At 64.2% G+C, this 20,382-nt stretch overlaps 1 protein-coding gene across 12 annotated transcripts in view; it reads left to right on the forward strand.

Annotated features, from left to right (window-relative positions):
* The window catches only part of BIN1 (bridging integrator 1), a 55,770-nt gene extending 35,702 nt beyond the window's left edge, over positions 1-20,068 (forward strand). For 4 of the 12 annotated variants that reach the window (XM_027082557.1, XM_027082554.1, XM_027082555.1 and 1 more), the window contains 11 exons: positions 434-541; positions 5,363-5,448; positions 5,645-5,720; positions 7,043-7,125; positions 9,979-10,126; positions 11,404-11,532; positions 16,139-16,246; positions 17,000-17,089; positions 17,309-17,419; positions 17,668-17,769; positions 19,418-20,068. In XM_027082557.1, coding sequence (XP_026938358.1) covers positions 434-541; positions 5,363-5,448; positions 5,645-5,720; positions 7,043-7,125; positions 9,979-10,126; positions 11,404-11,532; positions 16,139-16,246; positions 17,000-17,089; positions 17,309-17,419; positions 17,668-17,769; positions 19,418-19,525 — 1,149 coding nt within the window. In that variant the 3' untranslated portion in view covers positions 19,526-20,068. Of the gene's footprint in view, positions 1-433; positions 542-1,388; positions 1,482-5,362; positions 5,449-5,644; positions 5,721-7,042; positions 7,126-9,978; positions 10,127-11,403; positions 11,533-14,573; positions 14,682-15,225; positions 15,250-16,138; positions 16,247-16,999; positions 17,090-17,308; positions 17,420-17,667; positions 17,770-19,417 lie in introns of all 12 variants that reach the window. The other 8 variants (XM_027082563.1, XM_027082564.1, XM_027082565.1 and 5 more) reach the window with 8 other exon arrangements.
* The last annotated feature ends 314 nt before the right edge of the window (positions 20,069-20,382 follow it).

Here is a 20,382-nt window from a genome sequence, read left to right on the forward strand (position 1 = left end):
CGGCCACCCAGTGCAGATGCCTCAGGCTCCCTACGGTGCCTTACGGGGAGAGTAGGAGGGAGGCAGGTGGTGGTGGCCCGGGCGGAGAGAAGCCCGAGGCCCAGGAGGCCTCTTTAAGGAGCTGAGGGCCAAGGGAGGGGGCTCATCGGACGCGGCTGGCAGGAACTGACAAAAATGGTTCACTGTTGCGAGGACCTCCATAGAAGAAAGGACCGCAGAGGGCACGGACTGCCTCGAAGGGTGAGCTCTTTGCCACCAGAAATGTCCGAGAGACAGTCGCAGGCACGTCTTAGACGGACTTGAGCCTGGAGTCCGCTGCCCTGAGCCCTCCGGGTGCATCTAGGTCACCGTGCCCGTGACCCAGTTTCCCCGGGTCAGCATCTCAGCGTGGGCGCCAGGCCCTGTTCAGCCCCCTCCTCCTTCTGTCCCCCAGTCACGCATCGCCAAGCGTGGGCGGAAGCTGGTTGACTACGACAGTGCCCGGCACCATTACGAGTCTCTCCAAACCGCCAAGAAGAAGGATGAAGCCAAAATTGCTAAGGTAAGGCTGGAGGTGTTGGGTGCTGCCGGGGAGTCTTCAGGGAGTGGCAGGCAGCAGGGCCGCAGGGGTCCCAAGCCCTCCCCCGGGGAGCCTTCTTCCTGTGCTGCGTTCACCGCACCCTAGGCGGGCTTGTTTGTCACTGCGCCCTGGCCCGCGGGCATCCTCAACCCCCTTGCCAGATGGCTTCATGGCTGGGGACTAGTCCCGGTAGGTCTGGCTGAAGAGCTGGGGTGGGGACGGCGCTGGGCCCAGGGCCTGAGTGAGCGGCTCTTGTGGGCCCCTGGGTGAGGCCCCCCTCCTGGCCCCTCCTGTAGTGCCGCCCTGTCCCCTGGCCCCTCCGCCTGCTCTGAGGCTGCTTTCCAAGATGAGAACAGGCCTGGCTTGGGTTTCACTGGCCCGGCCCCTCCCGGCCTGGCGCGCTCTGGCTGGAATTCCTTCACCGGATCCCCAGCGACCCTGCCACAGCTGGAACAAGCCGGGCGGGGGTGGGGCGGAGGTTGCACACACACTCTCCAGGTGAGGGTCTGCGGGCGGAGCCCCCCGCCCAGCCCGGGGCAGGACTGTGCTTGCTGAGCCCCTCTGCCCCTGCTAACGATTCTCACATTTTGCTTTGCAGTTGGAGTTCACCCCCTTCTCCGCCCCGCTCGGGGCACCCCTTAATTCTCAGCCTCGGGGCCTTTACCTGCTCTGGGGGGCCGGCCCTCTGGAGGGTGGCAGGTGTCTGTCACTGCACTGGAGACTGTTTGGACGTGGTGTTTAATGTCTGTGTCTCTGTTTCTTTCTCCCCACCTCCCTCCTGTTTCTCTACGCTCCTTGGCCTTGACCTTGACCTCCCCTCCCCCCCCAGCCTGTCTCGCTGCTTGAGAAAGCCGCCCCCCAGTGGTGCCAAGGCAAACTGCAGGCTCATCTCGTAGCTCAAACTAACCTGCTCCGAAATCAGGTGACACTGGCTTCTAACCTTGCACGTGCTGGCGCCTTCTGGTTTGTCGTCCTGTCCTTGGTGCTGGGTGGTGCTGGGCGCCCATCTGCCCAGACGCCCTGGGGGGGGGGGAGGGGCGGGGGCGGGGGCGGGTTCCTCCCGGGTTGGGAGGCAGGGCTGTTTTCATTTTGTCTCTGCTGCGAGAGCTCCTGCTTCTGAGATCTGAGGTCCAATGCAGGAAGCGGATAGAGGCTGGGGGCTCTGCTTGACCTGGGATGGGCCCACCTCTGTTTGCGTGGTGCCCGGGGCTCTGGTCGTCCTGGGACCGGCTCTGAAATCCTAGCCTCCAGGAGCCCAGGAAAGCCTCGGAACCTTTGTCCTCTGTGAGGGCTCTTGTGGGGAGGGATGTGGTGTCTTTAATGCATTGTCCTTCAAGCTTCATAAGAACTGTGAGGTTGCCCTGAATGTACAGAGGAGACAAACCTGCCCAGAGAGGCAGAATCTCCTGCCCAAGGTCTCAGAGCCGCTTAGTGTCTGAGTTGGGGCTCACCCGACTCAAGCCCTGGGTCATTATCCTGGCTCCCTGGCCCGGGGCTCCACGTGGGTGGTCCTGCCACAGCTGGCCAGAGTCATGGTGACCCTTGTAAGTGGACCTGTAGGCCCCATGGTGCCCCTGGAGGGGACGCTGGGAAGGCTCTTCAGTCTGGCTGGGATGCTGAGACCTGGGGCCGAGAGGATTGGCTCTTTGGGAATTTCATGGAGGGCAAACAGTCCGCGTCACAGTGGTCCCTGAGGGCTTCCTGGAGGAGGCTCTTTGTACGAAAGTCATGAGTGATGACTACTATCCTGGCAATACCTCGGAATGGGCCGGGCCCTGGATGAACACAGTGTGGCCAAGGACCACGATGCAGTGCCCTGGGAGAGGTGGCCTCGTGGTTCTCAGTCCGGTGAAACTGACCAGGCTGTAGCACCCCTTCGTGGTCCTGGGGTGGGGGCAGGTGACAGAGGCCCCACCCAGGAGGTGGGGTTTCGCTCTGGGCAGCTGCCCCCTTTTATCTGGGCCACCTTCCGATTTCCTCACCTTCAGCCCACACGTATTGAATGCCTGTGATATGGAGAACTCTGGGCTCCGCGTGGGCTTGTGGCTACCCGTTGCCCGATGTCTTTTAGGCCAAAGCTGTGGGCCGACTTTGGAGGCACTGAGCTGTTGACAGCCTTACCTCTCCAGGGTCTGCGGTAAATGGCCGGGGGAACCTTGGACAGGCCCGTGTCCTCCCCTGCTGCAGGAGGTGGAGGAGGGCCGAGGGGCTGGAGTGGCCTGTCCTGCCTGTAGAGTTCAGGACTTCTGGCTGGAGGGGGAATGGGGCCACTCACCCAGAGCCAGGATTTCTGCATAATTTTCCCTGAGACGGGTTTGGCACAGTTGCCAGGTGAACATTTTTGTTCTGTGGGAGAAGCCCCTGGGAGACTGTGGGGCTTGGGGTGGTGGCCGTGGCCGCTTTGGGGCTCCCGGGATGGGTGTGGTTGGGGATCCTGCGGGAGGGCCCCCAAGCCCCCGCCCTGGAGGATCGGTCCTGGAGGATGGCCGGGGCAGGCCAAGCCACTGGGATCTCATCTTTGCATGTTGGATTGCAGATGTTTCGCCTTTCGGCCAAATTGACATTCCCATTTGGATCCTTTTCATTTGAGCTTCTCCTCCTTCTGCCCCACCCTGCCTCACGCCTGGCTGGAGGCTGGGGAGCCTTCAGGCCTTTGGCTGGCAGTGAGCTGGGGCACTTGGGGTCCCGGGGCTGCCCTGCTGGCTGACTTGACTTTGGGGAGACAGTGCCACCTCCTGAGGCTTGTGCTCTCCTGAGCCGGCCAGCTCCGGATGTCCCCTGGGCTGCTTCCGAGCTGCTCTCCATGTGTGCTGGGGCCTCCCCAAACCTGCCTGCAGGGCCCCGGGGCCCTGCTGCATGGCGAGCTTTCCCACTGCTCTCCATGTCCGCCAGCGGCGTGTAGTGGAGCCACCGGGGCTGCAGGGTCTCCCCAGCAATGGACAGCTCTCCCCCCACCTCCTGCCACCCCTAGTGTTTCTGAAAGAGCCAGGATATGAGGAATGTGACTCAAAGGGAATAAAAGACACAGGCCCTGACTTCTAGGAACTCTGAAACCGAGCCACCTTGTCCTTTGCAGCATTGCTGGGTGTGTGAACAGCACTTGGTGCACAGCTACGAGCTGCTGTGCTGGCCGCCACCGTCTTGGCTCCGCTTGTCCATTTGGGGAGTTAGGACGAGCATCGTGGGGACCGGAGTGGTGGTCTCTGTGGCTGCAGGAGCCGGGGCGGTCAAGGTGGTCCTGGAGGATGTGGGACTTGAGCTGGCCTGTGGGTACTTGGGTGGGAGGCCCACGTGACAGTGCTAGGTGCTGGAGGCTGGAAGTGTGGGTAGTGGCCCCCCATCAGGCACTGGGATTCTCAGAGGACTAAAGCAGGGATGATGCGGCCCATGGCCTGGAGGGCACTGCAGATCTGACCCATTCCAGGAGTGGCCTGAGGCATGCATGCTTAGAGACGTTTCTTTTATTTCCTATTCGCCCTTTAATTTTTTTTGATAATATTTGTTTTTATTAGTATTCTGTGGACTCCCTTTAATTTTTAAGTGAGATTTTAAAAAGTGAGGCGAGGAGCCCTTGCTCACTCTAGCAAGTTCCAGCAACCTGAAGGCCATGTAGTCAGGGGCATGGTGGCCCTTCTTCCCTCCAAACCCCACCCCCACATTCACCACGGCTCGGCCCCGGCACAGCGGCGGGTAGGCCCTGACTCGGGCTGATGCTGGTGCCTGAAGCTGGATGGGACAGCTGGGGGGGCTCAGGTTGGATGGGGCAGCTTGGGTGTGCTCTGTGGCAGCTGGCGGTTCCGGCCAGTTGGCCTGCGAACGTGAGGCTGCCGGAGGAGAGTTTTCTCCTGGGCGGGGCCTCCACGTTCGTTCCTGGTCTGTGACTCAGAGCCTGAATCCAAGTCACCCCCCCTCTGAGTCACTGTTTCCTGCAGCGCCCTCCGGAATGTGTTAGCCGAGCCCTTTCTGGGGCCGGGGTCTGTGACTCACCCCTACCCTCGTCTCAGCCCTCGCCAAGCTCCTTTCTTGGGCTCTGTGATGGGGTCTTAGCGCCACCGCCTGGTGGGTGTGGGCAGGCCTGGAGGGCGCCCGGCCGGCGCCCGGTCCCCAGGCCTCGGGAGTGGGTGCAGGCCCCCTGCCCAGCAGCCCGGCTCCCTCCTCCCCTGCCTCTCGTGGATGTGCCCGATCTGCTGCCTCTGGCCTCAGTCTGGTGGGGAAGGGTTACAGAGGAGAGAGGGGTCGGGAGAGGGTAGGAAAGACTCCCAGGGAGGCCAAGTCAGGCTGGTGGTTGAGGCTGAGTAGGGGCCAGACCTGGGAGAGGAGGGAAGGAAGAGTCAGAGGGGCCGGCACGAGAGCTGGCGGCATGCGGACTCCTCGCCTGAGAGAGGCTCCCCTGGAAGTGAGCAGGGTCCCACCTGGCTGGGTCTGGGGCCTCTGCCCTTCCTGTGCCCCAGCCCCCTTTGTCCCTTGTCTCATGCTTTCTTGCTGTGCTCCTCTCACCTCCATGTTGGCGCATCTGGGCCAGATGCTGGGGGGCGGGGCGGGTTCTGCCTTTGGCCGTGGCTGCTCTGCCCGGAATGCCCCCGACGGGCCTGGCTGTAGGGGCCCGAAGGGCTGCATGGGGAGGTCTGCCCGGGCGTCCACATCCACTTCAACCTCCATCTTGCCCGAGCCCTGGTCCCCGTGCACTGGGGCGGGGGGGCGGGTCTTGGGAATGGGCGTGGCCTAGCCTGGGTGGGCGTGGCCTAGCCTGGGTGGGCTGGGACGGAGGCCTGGCAGAGGGGAATGACCCGTCCCGCCCTCCAGGCCGAGGAGGAGCTCGTCAAAGCCCAGAAGGTGTTTGAGGAGATGAATGTGGATCTGCAGGAGGAGCTGCCGTCCCTGTGGAACAGGTGAGGGGCGGGGGGTGGCGGGCCGAGCCTCGGCCGCCCTCCCCTCCTGAGGCGGCATGGCCATTCTGCGTGCCCTGCTCCGTGCCCTCCCAGGGCTGGGTTCGGTGAGGGTGGAGGCGAAGCAGCCCGTGTGGCTCTCCTGGGCTGCCCGCCCTGGTCTGCAGTTCACCTGGCCCTTCTTCCCTCCCCCCTGCAGCCGTGTGGGTTTCTATGTCAACACATTTCAGAGCATCGCAGGCCTGGAGGAGAACTTCCACAAGGAGATGAGTAAGGTAGTGCCCCTGAGCTGTGCTCCACCTGCCAAGGGCCAGGGTCAGAGGCATGGGTGGGCCGAGCTTCCTCTTCCCTGCTGGGGTTGGACACATGCTGGTGACCACAGGGGGACCCTCTGGGCCCCTGAGAAACAGTGTCAGGGCCCAATGGGAGCTGCTGAGTGCTCTGGGGAGGCTGCGAGTGGGCCCCAGGGGTCCAACCCCGGCCCCCTCCCAGCTCCCAGTTCTATTCTCCTTGCCTGGGTGGAGCCCACCACCCTCAAACTGGAAACGTGCTCTCAGGCAGCCTTGGCCCAGGGAGCTCAGTGTCAGAAAATGGTGGCAGTTTTCCAATTTGTAGGCAGATAAGAAATAAATTACTAAAATTTTCCCAATTAAAAAAATGTTTTAAGTTTGCTCTACCTACAGAATCCGGCGCAAGCTAATCTGGGTCTGATTAGTTTAAATTCCTATGTTGTGTTGTCTTCATCCTGATTGAACTGGCAGTTAAGCTGCAAAGCTGCGTGGGAGAAACGTGGCGTTGGCAGCTCCCTCCCTCCCTGTGCCCTGGGTGGACCTGACTTTGTCTCCTGGGCCCAGAGGAATGAAGTGATTGTGGGGCATTCCAGGCCCAGGGCAGGAGGAGGGCTTTTGCCAGCTTGGGGCCTGCCCTGAGCGACCACCCTCAGTATGGTTTCTTGCCTGGTAGGCCTTCCCTTTCCTTCCTACTTTTTCTTCTTCCCTTCAAAGATTTGAGACAACTTGTAAAAAAAATTTAAAAAAGCAGAGAGAGGTGTTTTGGGAAGAAAACATTTATGTAAGGTGGGAGGAAAATTCAGTTCTGGGCTTCCTAGCGGCTAAAGCGGAGGGAAGTATACTCAGTAAAGAGAATCACGAGGTGCATGGGGTAAGCCCCTCGTCTTGTCTGGGCTTTTGGTGAAACCTCTGGCAGTTGTAACGTGGCCTGAAAGCATCTTGGCAAGTGACTTCAGCAATTAGGATCAACAGTTAATTTGCCAAAACAATTGAAAAAAATTAAAAACAGTACAAGCTCTATGGGGCATTTTAAGAAATGCCCCGTAAGTAGGAAGAAGAAAAAGGTGGTCCCAGAAACAGTAGCTGTTCTCAGGGCAGCCCACTGCCTCCTCCTTTTTTCCTGTGGGTTTTCTGGGACAGGTGTGCTGGTTCCCTGCCCCCAGTGATGGGAAGAGAAGAGCTTGCTCCTGGTTGGGGCAGGGGCACAGGGGAGGGGCTGGTGGGGAGGAAGAGAATCAGGGATGTTGTTAGGGAGAGGGGGGCTGTTTGGTGGCCCCCAGCCAACCGGCTTGCTGTCCCTCCTGCAGCTCAACCAGAACCTCAACGATGTGCTGGTCAGCCTGGAGAAGCAGCACGGGAGCAACACCTTCACGATCAAGGCCCAGCCCAGGTGTGTGATGCCCCCCCTCCCCTGCCGAGGGCCGCTGGGGGCTCAGGGAGGTGAGGTCTGGGGCTGGGCTGTTTGCTGAGGTCCTTTCTGGCTGGGCCTCCCTGTGCTCAGGGGAGCAGGTGAGGGCCCCCCTCCTCCTCCACCCCGTGTCCCCTCTGGGAAGGAGCTACCCGGGCAGCCTGCAGCTCCCCTGCCTGGGCCTGGCTTCCCTATCTGTGCAGCTTTGCAGGTGGGCCCGGGGACTAAATGATTCAGCCCAATGGGAAGGGAGCCTCCACGTAGAGCGGGGACCTGGTCCCAACCTTATCCGAGGCCCCGGATGGCGGGGAGGGGGGGTGCCCTTGTTCCTGCCCTCTGCCCAGAGGGGAGCCCTGCTTCCTGGGGGGAGAGCTCCAGGGAGGAGGGGAAACGCCTGGGCCTCGGCTGTGGCCCGTGGGAAACCACAGCAAGTCTGAGATTCCCCTTCCTTTCCGTCCGTGAGCTGCCCTGCATCGCAGCACAGTGTGGAGAGCAGCGATGCACCCCGCCCTCCTCGGCTACAAGGCGGGGTGATTGCATCTGGTTCTTGGGGTAATTAGGGTGTCCCCTAGGAGAAGGAAGGCAGTCAGTATTCAGTGAACGTCACTGTCCCTCTTGTCCCCTGCAAACACAGTATGTGTGAGGGAGGGGGCGGCCCACAGGGTGCCCTGGGAGCAATAAAGGCCAAAACGTGTTTCCCAGGTCACCGCCTGGCCTGGAGGTCATGGTGGCGCGTCCAGGATGGGTGAGGGGGGTGGAGGGCGCCGCCCACCCGGGCAGTGCAGGCAGCTGGGGCCAGGCCGCCTTGGGAAAGGGCTGGTCTGAGGGGAGAGGAAGGGCCTTGGAGGCTCGTGAGCCCCCTTTGCAGCAAAGCGGGCAGCCAGGTTGCCACCTCTCCCAGGGCCCCCCACTGACCCCGGTCCTTCTTGGGCCCCAGAGCTCCTGTGGCTGGACCCCGGGCAGGGCGGGTGGCCAGCGCTGTCCCGGCCTGAGCCGCCTGCCGCCCGCCAGGTCCTGCTTCAGGGCAGCGTCCTCTTTTTGCTTGTTCCGTGGGCACCACCTCAGCGTGCCTGGCAGGACACGGAGGCCAGCGGGGGCCCCAGGACTGAACAGCCGGGGCCGTGGGCAGGACCGGGCCCTCTTCCTGGCCTCCGGGAGTTAGGAGGGCTTCTGCTCTTAGCCCTCCTCTGAGCAGAGGGGCTGCCGATGAGGGAAGGGAAAAGGCCGGGCACACATCTGCATTTCCCCCAAACAAAGGCCTCAACGTCCCGCCCGTCCCCACAGAAAGAAAACTAAACTGTTCTCGCGGCTGCGCAGAAAGAAGAACAGGTACCGGCAGTGAGTGCTGTGTGGTGGGGGCCTCGGAGGCCAGCACCCCGGCCCCTGTGCATGCGCCTGGCCCTGCCGAGGGCGCCACTAACCCCTAACTCGCCTTCCTGTGTGTGGTGTGCGTGTTGGGGGGCAGAGGGCAGAGGGGTGTCAGTGGGAACGGAGGGCGGGCAGACCGCCTCGGCACGTTCCTCTTGGGCTGTGGCCTGACCAGGAGTGGAGGATGCAGCCAGAAGGGAGGTCCGGAGGCTCGGGGAGAGGGCTGCTGTAGCCCCGCGGTGTGTAGGAATTCTGTGTGTGTGTGCGTGTGTACATACGCTGGATGTATGTGTACTCTTTAAGGAGGCAAAGACGTTCCCATAAAACACATTCAGTAAAGGTGAGAAGGAACCAGCGAGTCTCCCACGCATCTGTGCCGTGGTCTGGCCCCCCGCCATGCTCGGGCAGGTGATGGGGTCACTAGTTTCTGTCTGTCCTTCTAGACCTGCCCGGTCCAGCACAGTGGCCGCCTGCCTCATGTGGCTGGTGGACACTGGAAATGCAGCCAGGGTGACTGAGGAGCTGAATTTTTAATTTATTTAATTTAAACAGCCACCTGTAGCTGGTGGCGGTCTCAGTCAGCACTGTTCTAGAGTTTCTTTAGGCAAGTACAGCATAGATTTTTATTTTGCACCCAGTAGCGGGCCGTGCACACCGTTTGTCCTTGTTGGTACGGAGACTCGACATGGGGGCCTCACCCTCTCGTCCCCGCTGTGAAGACCCCCCCCACCCCGTTTATTTACCCCCTCTGCCCGTTGCCTCTGCCGGTTCCCCGGGTTCCCCGGGAGGACCCGTGGGAGCAAAGGCTCGGGGCCTGGGGAGCGGGGCTGGCTGTGCGCTGGCGTGAGGGGTGGACGGCAGGCAAGCTGGCCCGGAGGCCCGTGGGCTCAGGCTGAGGAACGGGGCCGCCCTGAGCGCAGAGGCTGCTGCGTGACGCGTGGGGGTGAGACTCACCTTGCTTCTAGGATGCGTGGCTTTCTCCTGCTGTGGGGCTCGGTGCCCCTGCACCTGGTGGAGGCCTGAGGGAGGCTGGCCGGCCCCTGGCGGCGGCTCCCGGCTCCCGCCCTGGTCCCCCCCCCCCGGGGCCCGCAGACCTCAGCTCCGGGTGTGGTTGTCACTGTGGTTGTCCAGGGCAGGCCCTGCTGCGGACACCTGCCTGTTCCCAGTGTTCACGCCTGTGTCGCCTCATTTCCACCTGTCCTTCTGCACACGAATGTGCAGTTTCACACGTGGGTGCACGGGGACACACACTTGTGCACACGTGGGTGTCACGTTTTTCCAGTGAGTCTGGACACACACGTGCACCCTCAGTTTCCCAGGATCTACGTGGACACACACACGTGCGTGCACATTTTCACACACGGGTCCCCGGGGCATTGGCACGTGCACACACCCTGTCACACGCACACCTTCCTGGACGCCGCGGCCTCCCTGCATCCGGGCCCCTCTCTTGTCTCGCCTCCGCAGTGACAACGCCCCTGCGAAAGGGAACAAGAGCCCCTCTCCTCCGCCTGATGGCTCCCCTGCCGCCACCCCCGAGATCAGAGTCAACCACGAGCCCGAGCCGGCTGCTGCGGCCACCCCCGGGGCCGCCCTCCCCAAATCCCCGTCTCAGGTAGGAACGTGTCTCGGTGGCCTGTCCCTCCCTCCCTTCCTCTGCCTCCTGCTCTGCCGCCGTTCCCCTCCATCCCTGTCCCCTGTCCCTGCCGGCCCTGGCTCCTCTCCGTGGCCCCGGCCCCTGCCAGGGTCACAGGGGCACCTGTGACCGTCTGTCTCCTCCTTAAGTGTCCCCCCACCCGCACCTGCTGTAGCATCCCCTTCTCTCCTTTCCCCTGGCCTTTGGGCTGCTTGACCTTCTCCGTCTTCCTTTCCTCCTGAGACACAGTCTCCAGGGGAGACTGCATCCAGATCTGTGCAGCTGGCTGCCTCCCCCTCTTCCTTGCCTTCTTCTGCGGGGGGCCATGCGGGACCCTGAAAGGGGCATCGCGAGGAGGGGCTCAGTGAGGGGAGAGGGAGGGGGAAGCCCACTCCCCCCGTCAGTTTTCTCCAGGTTTCTGCAGCGTCCCCAGGAGCTGCAAAGGGAGGAAGGAGGGGTGGGGTCCGCCAGGCAGGACCATTTGAGCCCTGCTGGGCTGTCCCCTGGCCCTTCGGCTCCCGGCCCGCTGGACAGCTGATTAGGAGAGCGACGCTAAGAGGGTGTTGAGAGCCTGCACTTGACTCGAGCACTTGCTCGGGGCCCGGACCCCGGGCCAGCCTTTCTGTATTTTCATTCATTGTCCTCACAACCAGCCTGTAAGGCAGACGCTGTTATCACCCCAACGACAAGCGATGAAACCCAGGCCTGGGCGGGGGCGGTGACTTGCTGAGGTCCCCGAGTGGGCAGGTGCGTGGCCCTCTGCGGGGCCCTGGCTGTGTGCTGGCCTCGGGGGTGACGGCCAGCGGCTGGGCTGCAGCTCCTCCAGGGGTTGGGGTGGGCAGAGGGCCCGGGCGTGCAGGAGCAGAGGCAGGGGGCTGGACGCCTGGCTCTCTCTCAGCTCCTCTTTCTCTCCTCAGCCTCCCCTGAGGGCGGTGAGGGCCAGATCCTCCGATGCCAGCCCCTGGCGGCCCCGCAGGCCCTTCTTTCCTTCTTTTCTGTCCTGTTCTCTCCTCTTCTCTCTTCTTTCGCTCCCTCGCCCTCCGCCCTGCCCTCTCTCTGCACAGGGTTTCCGACCGCCTGCTTCGGCCCCTCCCGGGGGCCCCTGTGGTCTCGGTGTCCATGTCTCGGGGAGCAGTGGCTCTCCTTGTTTCGTCCTCCTCGGCGGCTAGGGGTGTGACTAACGTGGCTTTGTCTCTGTCTGTCTCCCTGGCCCCCATGCTCTGCTGTGCGGCCCCCCAACTGCTGCCGACCCCCAGCTCCGGAAAGGCCCACCGGTCCCTCCGCCTCCCAAACACACCCCGTGCACGGAGGTCAAGCAGCAGCAGACCCTCAGCCTGTTTGAGGACACAACTGTCCCTGAGATCAGCGTGACCACCCCCTCCCAGGTCAGCCGCGGCCGCCGCGGCCCAGCTCTCTCTCCCTTCTCTCGCTCTTTCAGGGTGCGCATGGCCTTCCCCCCCTCCCACCCCCGGTGCCTCTGCCTCAGGAGCAGGGGTCGACTCTGGGCCTCTCTCTCTCGCACGTCCCTCCGTCTCTCCACCCGTCATCCCTCATCTCTGAGCACGTGGCCAGACCTAGGGACACGGGCAAACAGTCCTAGTAGAGACCGTCAGCTGCGCAGTGGCCTCTCCGTTCCATTGATGCTGTGGCCAAAAGGGGCAGGGAGCACGGAGGACCTGGGCCAATCAGGGAAGGCTTCCTGGAGCAGGTGACATTTGCCTACGAGCAGACACCGTGCGTTGGCCAGAGGTGGTAGCGTGCGAGCGTGTAGGTCAGGACGGGTGAGGGACAGGCTCAGGATCTGTCGGGAGTTCCGTGCCCGTCAGGAGAGCACTGCTTGGGCGGCGGTGAGGAGGTGACTCGCAGGGTTGGGAACACCTGCAAGGCGCTGAGACTTTAGCTCCCAGAGCTGCTGACCCCACTTGGAGCCGGGGCTGTGGCTGGGCCGCAGAGCCCGGCTCCTGCTGTCCATGCCCTAGGAGGCACGTAATACCCATCCCCAGGGGGACGGAGGGCGGGCAGAGCAGGGAAGGTCACTGTGGTGGCAGGGGGGTGGACCGCACATGGTCGGGTCAGCTCACAGAGGCCGCAGTGCGCCGACGACTCCAAGCCTGGCCTCCGGGCCTCACAGCCGGGCTGCCCTGTCCCCGCCAGGCCTCGCCACTCGTGCAGGCTGGCTAGTCCCAGGCTGTGCTGGGCCCACGTTGCAGCACTGCTGTGGGCTTGTCCTGCCCGGGTCTCCGGGTCCTGCCTTGTGCAGGCTCCTTTGCACAAGCTCAGAGGCCTGCAGGGAGGGGCAGGGCTGGGGCTGGCACATCGGGGGAGTGGCCGTTAGGAGCGGAGGACCGTGCTCTGCGCGATGAGGGACCGTGGGGTGAGTGGGCTTCAAGCCCCCATGGGAGGACTTCGGGTCGGAGCTAGGAACTTTCAGTGCAGGGTGGCTGGGGGAGGGCGGGGGTTGCCCTGCCTCGGGGGACGGGAGGGAGCCTTTCTGGAGAGCCTGGCTGAGGCTGGCCCCGGGCACTCCCGGGGCCTTGGGGAACCGCAGCCTCAGGGCAGCTTGTGGCTGGGACACTTGCCGCCTGGAGCCTACCTTCGCCTTGGGGTGCACTCCAGGGCTAGTAGACACTGTGCAGGGGGTGGAGCCAGCCGCTGACCTACGGGGCCTGGTTCGATTTTCAGTCCCCTCTGGGAGGGGCTGTCCCCACTTCACAGGTGAGGAATTGAGGGCCTCACCTGCAGCCAGGCTGCCCGTTGAGCGTGGCCCTTGCGCCCCTCCGTGCTCTCTGCATGCCTCCCATCTGTCCTTCCACCCACTCCTCGGAGCCGGGGCCCCGCCCAGCGGGGTTGGAGAGCGCTCGCGGGGTGCTTTGCATGGGGCTGGGGTGGGCTGGTCCCCCCGGGCTGCTGTGCCGACAGCGCTGCTCTGCTGGGCTGTGGTGAGTAGCCTGCGTGCCTGCCCCCGAGGCCGGTTCCGGGCCTGCACGGTGCGAGGCTGGCCTGCTGGGAGGTGAGCAGAGCGTGCGCGGTCTGCCCTTGGCCTGGTGACCCTGTACCCTTGGAGTCTGGTGGGTGGGGTGGTGGCTGCCTGGGCCTGGCTGGCTTCTTAGAGGGGTGGGTGGTGGGGCCGTGAGGGGCAGAGAGATGCTGCCTGCAGCCGGTGAGGGCACCCAGGCCCAGCCTGCGCGGCCTCCCGGACACTCGGTCCCCTAGAGATGGCAGTGACCTTCCTCCCAGGCTCGTTGGACAGGGCTTGACTTGGAGGAGAGTCTGTGGCTGGGGATGAGTGTGGGGCGGGAGTGAGTCCCCTGAGCTCGGGCCTGGGCCCTCTGCGCTCTGCGCCTCATCCCCTGAGCTGTGCACTGGCGGCACCAGCCCTTCTCAGGAGTGCGGGTGTTGGGTCTCCCCACACAGGCCGCAGCTCAGGTGGGAAGGCCCCCCCTGGGAACCTCTGCCCATGCTTCCAGGTCTCGGGTCCTTCTAAATGGAGGACCTCGGGTGCTTTGGGCTGGAGAGTGTGTTCCGTCAGTTCTGGGCCCCATCAAGGGGGTGGGGAGGGAAGCTGGCTGGCCTGGGCTTGCGGGGCTGTGGCGCTCCCAGCCCTGCCTGAGGGGAGGACCCTGGGCTGAGCCAGGGCAGGCATAGCCCTCCCTGTCCCCGGGGAAGCCCCTTGTGTGAGCTGGGGCCACAGGGGAGCAAGCCCTCCTCCCAGGAAGGCAGCGTGTCCGCTGGGCAGTGGTGCCAGGCGGCTTGTCCTCCAGGGTGGCTCTGGGAAAGACCCTTTTCTTGCACGATCGTCGGGCCCAGCTTACTGAGGGGCTGGCTTCTCACAGTGTGGACGGGGCCACTGCGGCCCGTCTCCTGGGGCCATTCCTGTTACGTGCACATCCCAGGGCCGCACTCAGCCCCGCTGAATGGGAAACTTGGGGGGGCTGGGGAGGGACGTGCAGTGTGAACACGGGTGCTCAGGTGTTGGGGGCCCCCTCCGTTACGACGGGGCTCCTGGGCTCTGTGTGCTGGCTTGGCCCTGAGCTGGCTGGGGGTGGGTGTCACCACAGGACTGCCTCTCAGTCTGCGGCAGCAAGGGGAGGCCTGTACCCGTCCAGGGGCTCCGAGCCGGGGGACTGAGTGTGGTCTTGTCCAGCCCGTGCCTTGGCCTGGGCTGCTGCTGGGGGGCGCAGGCCCGGGGAGGCCTCCTTGGCCTGCAGGATGGGACAGACGCGGGACAGGTGGGGGCTCGGCCTCGGTCTGGCGGCTGGCCCCGCCCCAGATGTGTCCTCGTGTGGGCGGAGCCTGTGCGGGGGTGTGGTGGGGGGCGTGGCCTCGTGTTGGTGGGTGTGTCTGGGAGCGGAGCCTGCTGTGCCGCCCTGGCCGAGTGCTCACAGCCTGGCACTAACTGCCTTCCTTCTCTGCCGCTGTTGCCAAGTTTGAGGCCCCGGGGCCTTTCTCGGAGCAGGCCAGTCTGCTGGACCTGGACTTTGACCCCCTCCCACCTGTGGCAAGCCCTGTGAAGGCGCCCACGCCCTCCGGTCAGGTTGGTGTGAGCCCAGCACTGCCCACGGGCCCACCGGCCTCTGGGCCCCGGGGCCTGTGTTCATGTCTGCCCTCCGGCCATGTGGGCCCATCTAGGCCCAGGCCTTTGGGGGTCCTGGGGTCACCAGGCTCTCCGCCCACTCACTGCCCTTCCCCTGGAGCCCTGGTTCCCAGCTCTTGTCACCTCCCCTGGTCCTGACCATGGGAAAGGGAAGAGGGCGGACACAGGTCAGCAAGAGGACCTTCGGGACGAGGTCAGCTGAACACTCACCTGGCAGCTTACACGGTCCATCTCAGCACCCTCCTGCCCCTCTCATGGTGGCAGCCCCGGGTTCGGGCACTCCCTGGCCTGGGGGTCTCAGTAGCCTGGAAGGTGTCCAGGACTTGGTGCTCTGGGGACCGCAGAGCCCGGCTCTGTTCTGCCTGCCCTGTGCCTGCTGGGCTCGAGGGCCCTGGGACGGGTGCGGGGTCCCTGGGGACTGCTTGCCTGCCGCCGCCTCTAACCTCCGTGCTAACTCTGTCCTTCTCCCCTCTGCTGTGCTCAGTCAATTCCGTGGGACCTCTGGGAGGTAAGCTGTGTTTGCTCTGTGCCCACCCTGCCTCGTCTTGCACCTGGCTGGTTCACAGGTGCACACGCACACGCACGCCTGGCCGTGCCCACGCGCACAGGGAGCTGTCGGGCCTCCAGCTCGTCTGCTTCCCCCTCCCCGCCACCCCCCCCCATGGAGACACTGGGCCTTCAGCCAGGCCCTGTGGGAAAAGGCTCCTCAGCTTAGCCTCTGAAGAGTCCCCCGTGGTGCAGCCCAGTTGTCAGGGCCTGTGAGTGGCGTAGACAGTGACCAACTGGTCCCCGAGGGTGGATGGGGTGTCCCCGTGCTGGGCCAAGGCCTGCTGGGTAGGGGGGCCCTGGGGTGGAGGGTCCTTGCCTCCGAGGAGCTTTCTGTCAGCAGGGGCCCCGCAGGGCAGTGGCACCAGGGAGCTGCTGGGACAGAGGAGGGGGGAGAGATGATTCGAGAAACAGGACAGACAGAGTGAGGCCAGGCGCCTGCCCGACAGGTGCTGCCATCACCTGGTGGCTCAGACATCCACGCCCTCAGGGAGGATACCCCACAGCTGGTGACGCGGCTCCCGCAGGACCAGGAGGGGCTGGCGAGAAGGCGCCTGCAGCCCAGGCTCCGGGGCTCGCAAGCTCCAGGGTATTTCCCTGGAGGAGGCCAGAGAGAGCCACGTGCTGAGCTGCGTGTGACACATTCACACCTTCCTGTCCCCTGCGCAGTGGTGGGAGGAGGTGTTCCTCTGGGGAGTCTCTGTCTGTGCCCCGTGGGGCGGCCAGGCTGCAGGTGCCCATCTGCTCCCGTGGGCCCACGCTGGGCTGCTCACGACCTTCTTCTCTTGTCTCCCCCCCCCCCCCCGCCCCCCGCCCCTCCCACCCTGTTCTCCCTGGTGGCCCATCACTAGCCCACAGAGAGTCCAGCTGGCAGCCTGCCTTCCAGGGAGCCCAGCGCTGCCGAGGGCACCTTTGCCGTGGCCTGGCCCAGCCAGACGGCCGAGCCGGGGCCTGCCCAAGTAAGTGCCCCCGCCAGCCCCTCACCCGCCCCCGGCCTCTGGGGGTCTAGCATGGAGGAAGAGCCCGGAGGAGGGGGCACAGGACGGACAAGGCCACCGTGGGACTGAGGGTGAGGCTAGGGCCCTGAGCCAGGAGGCCCCGGGGCAGGGCTGTGGCTCAGTCAGGTCAGCCCCTCACCCGCTCGCCGACCCCCGCCCCAGCTTCCCAGCTCAGGACTCCCACGGTGGGAGGGAGGCATGTCTCGAGCACCTCCAGGTCCATGGTGGGCACTCTCCAGAATTCTTTAACCTGCAGCCTGACCTAGACATTTCCTCCTGCAGATGAGGAGGTTGGGGGCTGGGAGGGCCGAGTGATTGCTCCCAGAGCTCAGAAGTGGCTGCAGCCTGACTGCAGCCGGGCAGCGTCCGGGGTGCCCTGCCTGGGCCCTCGCCACGGGAGCCACCTGTGAGGGGCCAGCGGGACCAGGCGGGTGGCAGGAAGCCGAGGCTTGGCCAGGGCTTGGGCTTAGAGGGCAGGGCCTGTGAGGGAGGCTCAGGGGTGGCAGCCAGGGGCCTGCGCTGGGCTTCTCAGCAGCATGTCACTCGGGGTCCGTGTGTCTGCCAGCACCTTCTCCAGCCGCTTCCGTGCCCGGAGCCTTTCTTTCAGGGGCTCCCTGTACCAGGCAGAGGCACTGGCTCTCCGTGGCCCCTCTCCTTGTCCCGGTCTCAGCGCCCCATCCTGTGTCTGACCCCATGCTGGCATTTATGTTGCAGCCAGCAGAGGCCTCTGAGGTGACGTGTGGGACCCACCCTGCGGCTGGAGCCCAGGAGCCCGGGGAGACGGCAGCAAGTGAAGCAGCCTCCGTAAGATGACAGGGACCAAGGCCCTGTCTTTTCTCCCCGCCGCCCGCGGCTCCCTAGCCCCGTGTCTTGCTCTGTGCTGGTCCAGGTCATGGTTCCTGGTGAGGAACCTGGAGGCAGGCTGGTCTGGCATTGGGCACAGACACCCCCTTCTCTGCCCGCGCGGCCCCGCCCTCCGGGACCCACTCCCCGCCCTCGCTAACCTGCGCCCCCTCCCGCCAGAGCTCTCTCCCCGCGCTGGTGGTGGAGACCTTCTCGGCAGCTGTGAACGGCACTGTGGAGGGCGGCAGCGGGGCAGGGCGCCTGGACCTGCCCCCGGGGTTCATGTTCAAGGTGAGCCTGGCCTGCTGACCCGCAGCCTTCGGCTGCCTCCGTGGGGGGGGGGGGAGGACGCTGGGCCCGAGGCTATGTGGGGGGCCCAAAGCCGTCCCTCCCCGACTACCCGCCCTCTGCTCCCCAATCCGCGAGGTGGTTTCCGAGCCCCGCTCCTGCTACTTTCACCTTCTCCCGGCGCCCACGGGGCTGCAGGTGGGACAGAGGCTGCCGAGGAAAGGGGTGTCAGCTCTCCCCACCCTCTGCAGGTGCAGGCCCAGCACGACTACACGGCCACTGACACGGACGAGCTGCAGCTCAAAGCTGGGGACGTGGTGCTGGTGATCCCCTTCCAGAACCCAGAGGAGCAGGTGAGGCCTGGTCTGCAGGGAGGCGGCGCGGCCAGCAGGGGGCAGCAGAGCCACGCCAGCCGACCCGCGGCCTCTCCCCACGGCCTCGCCTTTGCTTCCGCCTCCCTTCCCTGCGGCCGGCACAGTTCCCCTTTTCTGCTCTCACCCTGTCTGCCCCCCTCAGTTTCTCACTTCCTGCTTCTTGCTTCCTCCTTTCCTCAGCCTCTGTCTGCCTTTCTCTCGATTCTCTGCATCCTAGTTCCTTGGGCCCCTTCTCCCTTCCAGGCCCCCCCAACCCGGGCCCCCCTCCTCCAGGACCGCATCCCAGGCTGCCCCCCACCCGCTGCTCTGCAGCCTCCTGTTGGCCCCAGGTGCCACCCTCCAGGCTGGCCCCGCCCTTCCCTGCCCATGTGACAGACCCCCGAGTCCACAGCCCTGTCCCCAGCTGGTCCTCACCCTGTGCCTCGCAGACCCTTCTCCTGCTGTGGCCTCTCCTTGCTGTGAAGGGCCTCAGAGTGGGCTTTGCTGAGCAGAACTGCCCCCTCTCCTCCCCCCCGCCAGGTCTGGATGGGCTGCTTTATTCAGGTCGCTGTGGCCCCTCAGCAGGAGCCCCTGTTTGTGGGGTGCTGGCGGTCCAGTGGGGCTGCCCACATGGGTATCCAGGTGGCAGCCACAGTGCAGAGGGAACCTGGTGGGACTCTAGTCCGTTCAGTCACCACCATGTCCCTGTGGTGTAATTGTCAGAGCGGCCGAGGGTGGGAGGAGGGCTGGATTGGGGTGAGGCCAACCTGGCTGGGGTGTCCTGGGCTGGGGCTTGAGGACAGTAGGTACTTACTGAGGCCACCGTGGGCTGGGAGGTTTGAGTAACAAGGGTTTCCTGGGCCTGGCGCTGAATCAGCCCATTTTCCTAAAGCCCCAGGTCCCCGCCGATCTCCCCGGGGGTCCAGCCCCGGGCTAGGTGGGGTTTGTAGGAGCAGACTCCTGGCCTCCCAGCCCACAGTGGGAGCCATCTGGGGTGGGTGGGTGTGGCTCAGGGTCTAGGACAAGGCAGGTAATCCTGCAGGTGGGTCCCAGGCATAGCCCCGCTGCAGGGGCAGCAATGGCAGGGGGTGTGTGGTCACTTCAGGCCCAGGGGTCAGGGCTTGTCTCGGCTTGGGTAGATGATCCTTCTGAGGGGTCACTATTAAAGCAAAGGTCAGGTTCGACTCGGAGGGCTTGGTGGGATGGCCTCAGGTCACTCTAGAAGCTTTCAAGTGGTCAGTGCTCAGCATAACTTTCTGGCATTTTTTGTGGAAGGCCGGAAGAACAGTTGATGTCCTCCTCGGTGATGTGGCCTCTGTGGGCACCAGCTGGTGGGAAGCTCTTTGGTGGGGGATTGAAGGAGTCGTTTAGAGGCGTTTGGACCAGTGCAGCAGTCAGGCTGCCTTCCCGCCTGAGGACTCACCAAACAATAAAGAGTTAAATGCACCTGCTGCAGGGAGGGATGGCTCCTGGGCTGGGGGGCCCGGTTTGGGTCTCAAGAGAAGAGCAGGGAATGCTGCCTGGAGGAGGCGTCCTTTAAGGCTGGTGTGACGGTCTAGAGGAAATGAGCGGCCAGAAGGAGGGCTCGCCCTGTCGGGGTGGACGTCGTCCTCCCCCAGCCCCATGCAACGCGCTGGCTTCCCCTCAGGATGAAGGCTGGCTCATGGGTGTGAAGGAGAGCGACTGGAATCTGCACAAGGAACTGGAGAAGTGCCGGGGCGTCTTCCCCGAGAACTTCACCGCGAGGGTGCAGTGAGAGCAGAGCGGCTGGTGGTGCTGCGGATGCGTGAACAGCAGCACCTTTTCCCGAAAAATGTGTGTTTCTTTTTTTTTTTTTCCGTTTTTGTTTTTAAACTTTTGAAAAGCAAAGGGAAATTGAGGGGAGAGACCTAAGCCAGGAGGTGTCTTCCCAAAGATGAGGTGGTTTTCCAAAGAGCCTGGTTTCGGCGAGTCCGGCGGAATCGCCAGTGTTCCTGAAGCTGCTGTATCCCCTAGTTGAGTTCCCGGCCGCCTCCCCCGCCCGCGCCCGCTGGGTGGCGCCACTGCCGCCGCCTGGGTGCCCGGCCGCGGGGCGGGTCCTGGGGGCCGCCGCGCACCGCGCTTGCCTGAAGCTTGGGCCGGCCGCCCGGGCCGGGGCCCTCCTTTCCTGGCAGCTGCCGCGGGTGGCGTCCAGCGTCCCCTGAGACCTCGGGCCCAGACACCAGCCTGGCCTGGCCCTGCCCCGCAGACGTCTGTGTGCTGTTTGAAAATAAATCTTAGTGTTCAAAACAAAATGAAACAAACAAAAATGACAAAAGTACTCAAAGTGTGTGTGTGTGTGTGTGTCCCTCCATTTCTGTCTGCTATGCAGTGCAGCCGCGATTATCTGTGCTTTTGTCCTGAAACAGCCCACCCAGCAGGCCCTCTGCCCTGACCAGCACCCCTGCCCGTGCGTGACCTCCGCGTCCTTTGGGGCTCATCTGGGCCCGGACCCGGCAGGGGCTTTGGCCCTGTTCCGTGATGTTTTCACTGGCTGTTGGTGGGGATGCAGGAGATGGGGGCCAGGTGACGGGAAGGGCAGACAAGGGGCTCGAAGAGCCAGCTCTGTGCCCAGGAGTCTGCTGGGTGCCGCCC

The sequence above is a fragment of the Aethalodelphis obliquidens genome, unplaced genomic scaffold, assembly GCF_003676395.1.
Source record: "Aethalodelphis obliquidens isolate GAN/ISIS:26980383/991018 unplaced genomic scaffold, ASM367639v1 scaffold47, whole genome shotgun sequence".
Classification (NCBI taxonomy): Eukaryota; Metazoa; Chordata; class Mammalia; order Artiodactyla; family Delphinidae; genus Aethalodelphis; species Aethalodelphis obliquidens.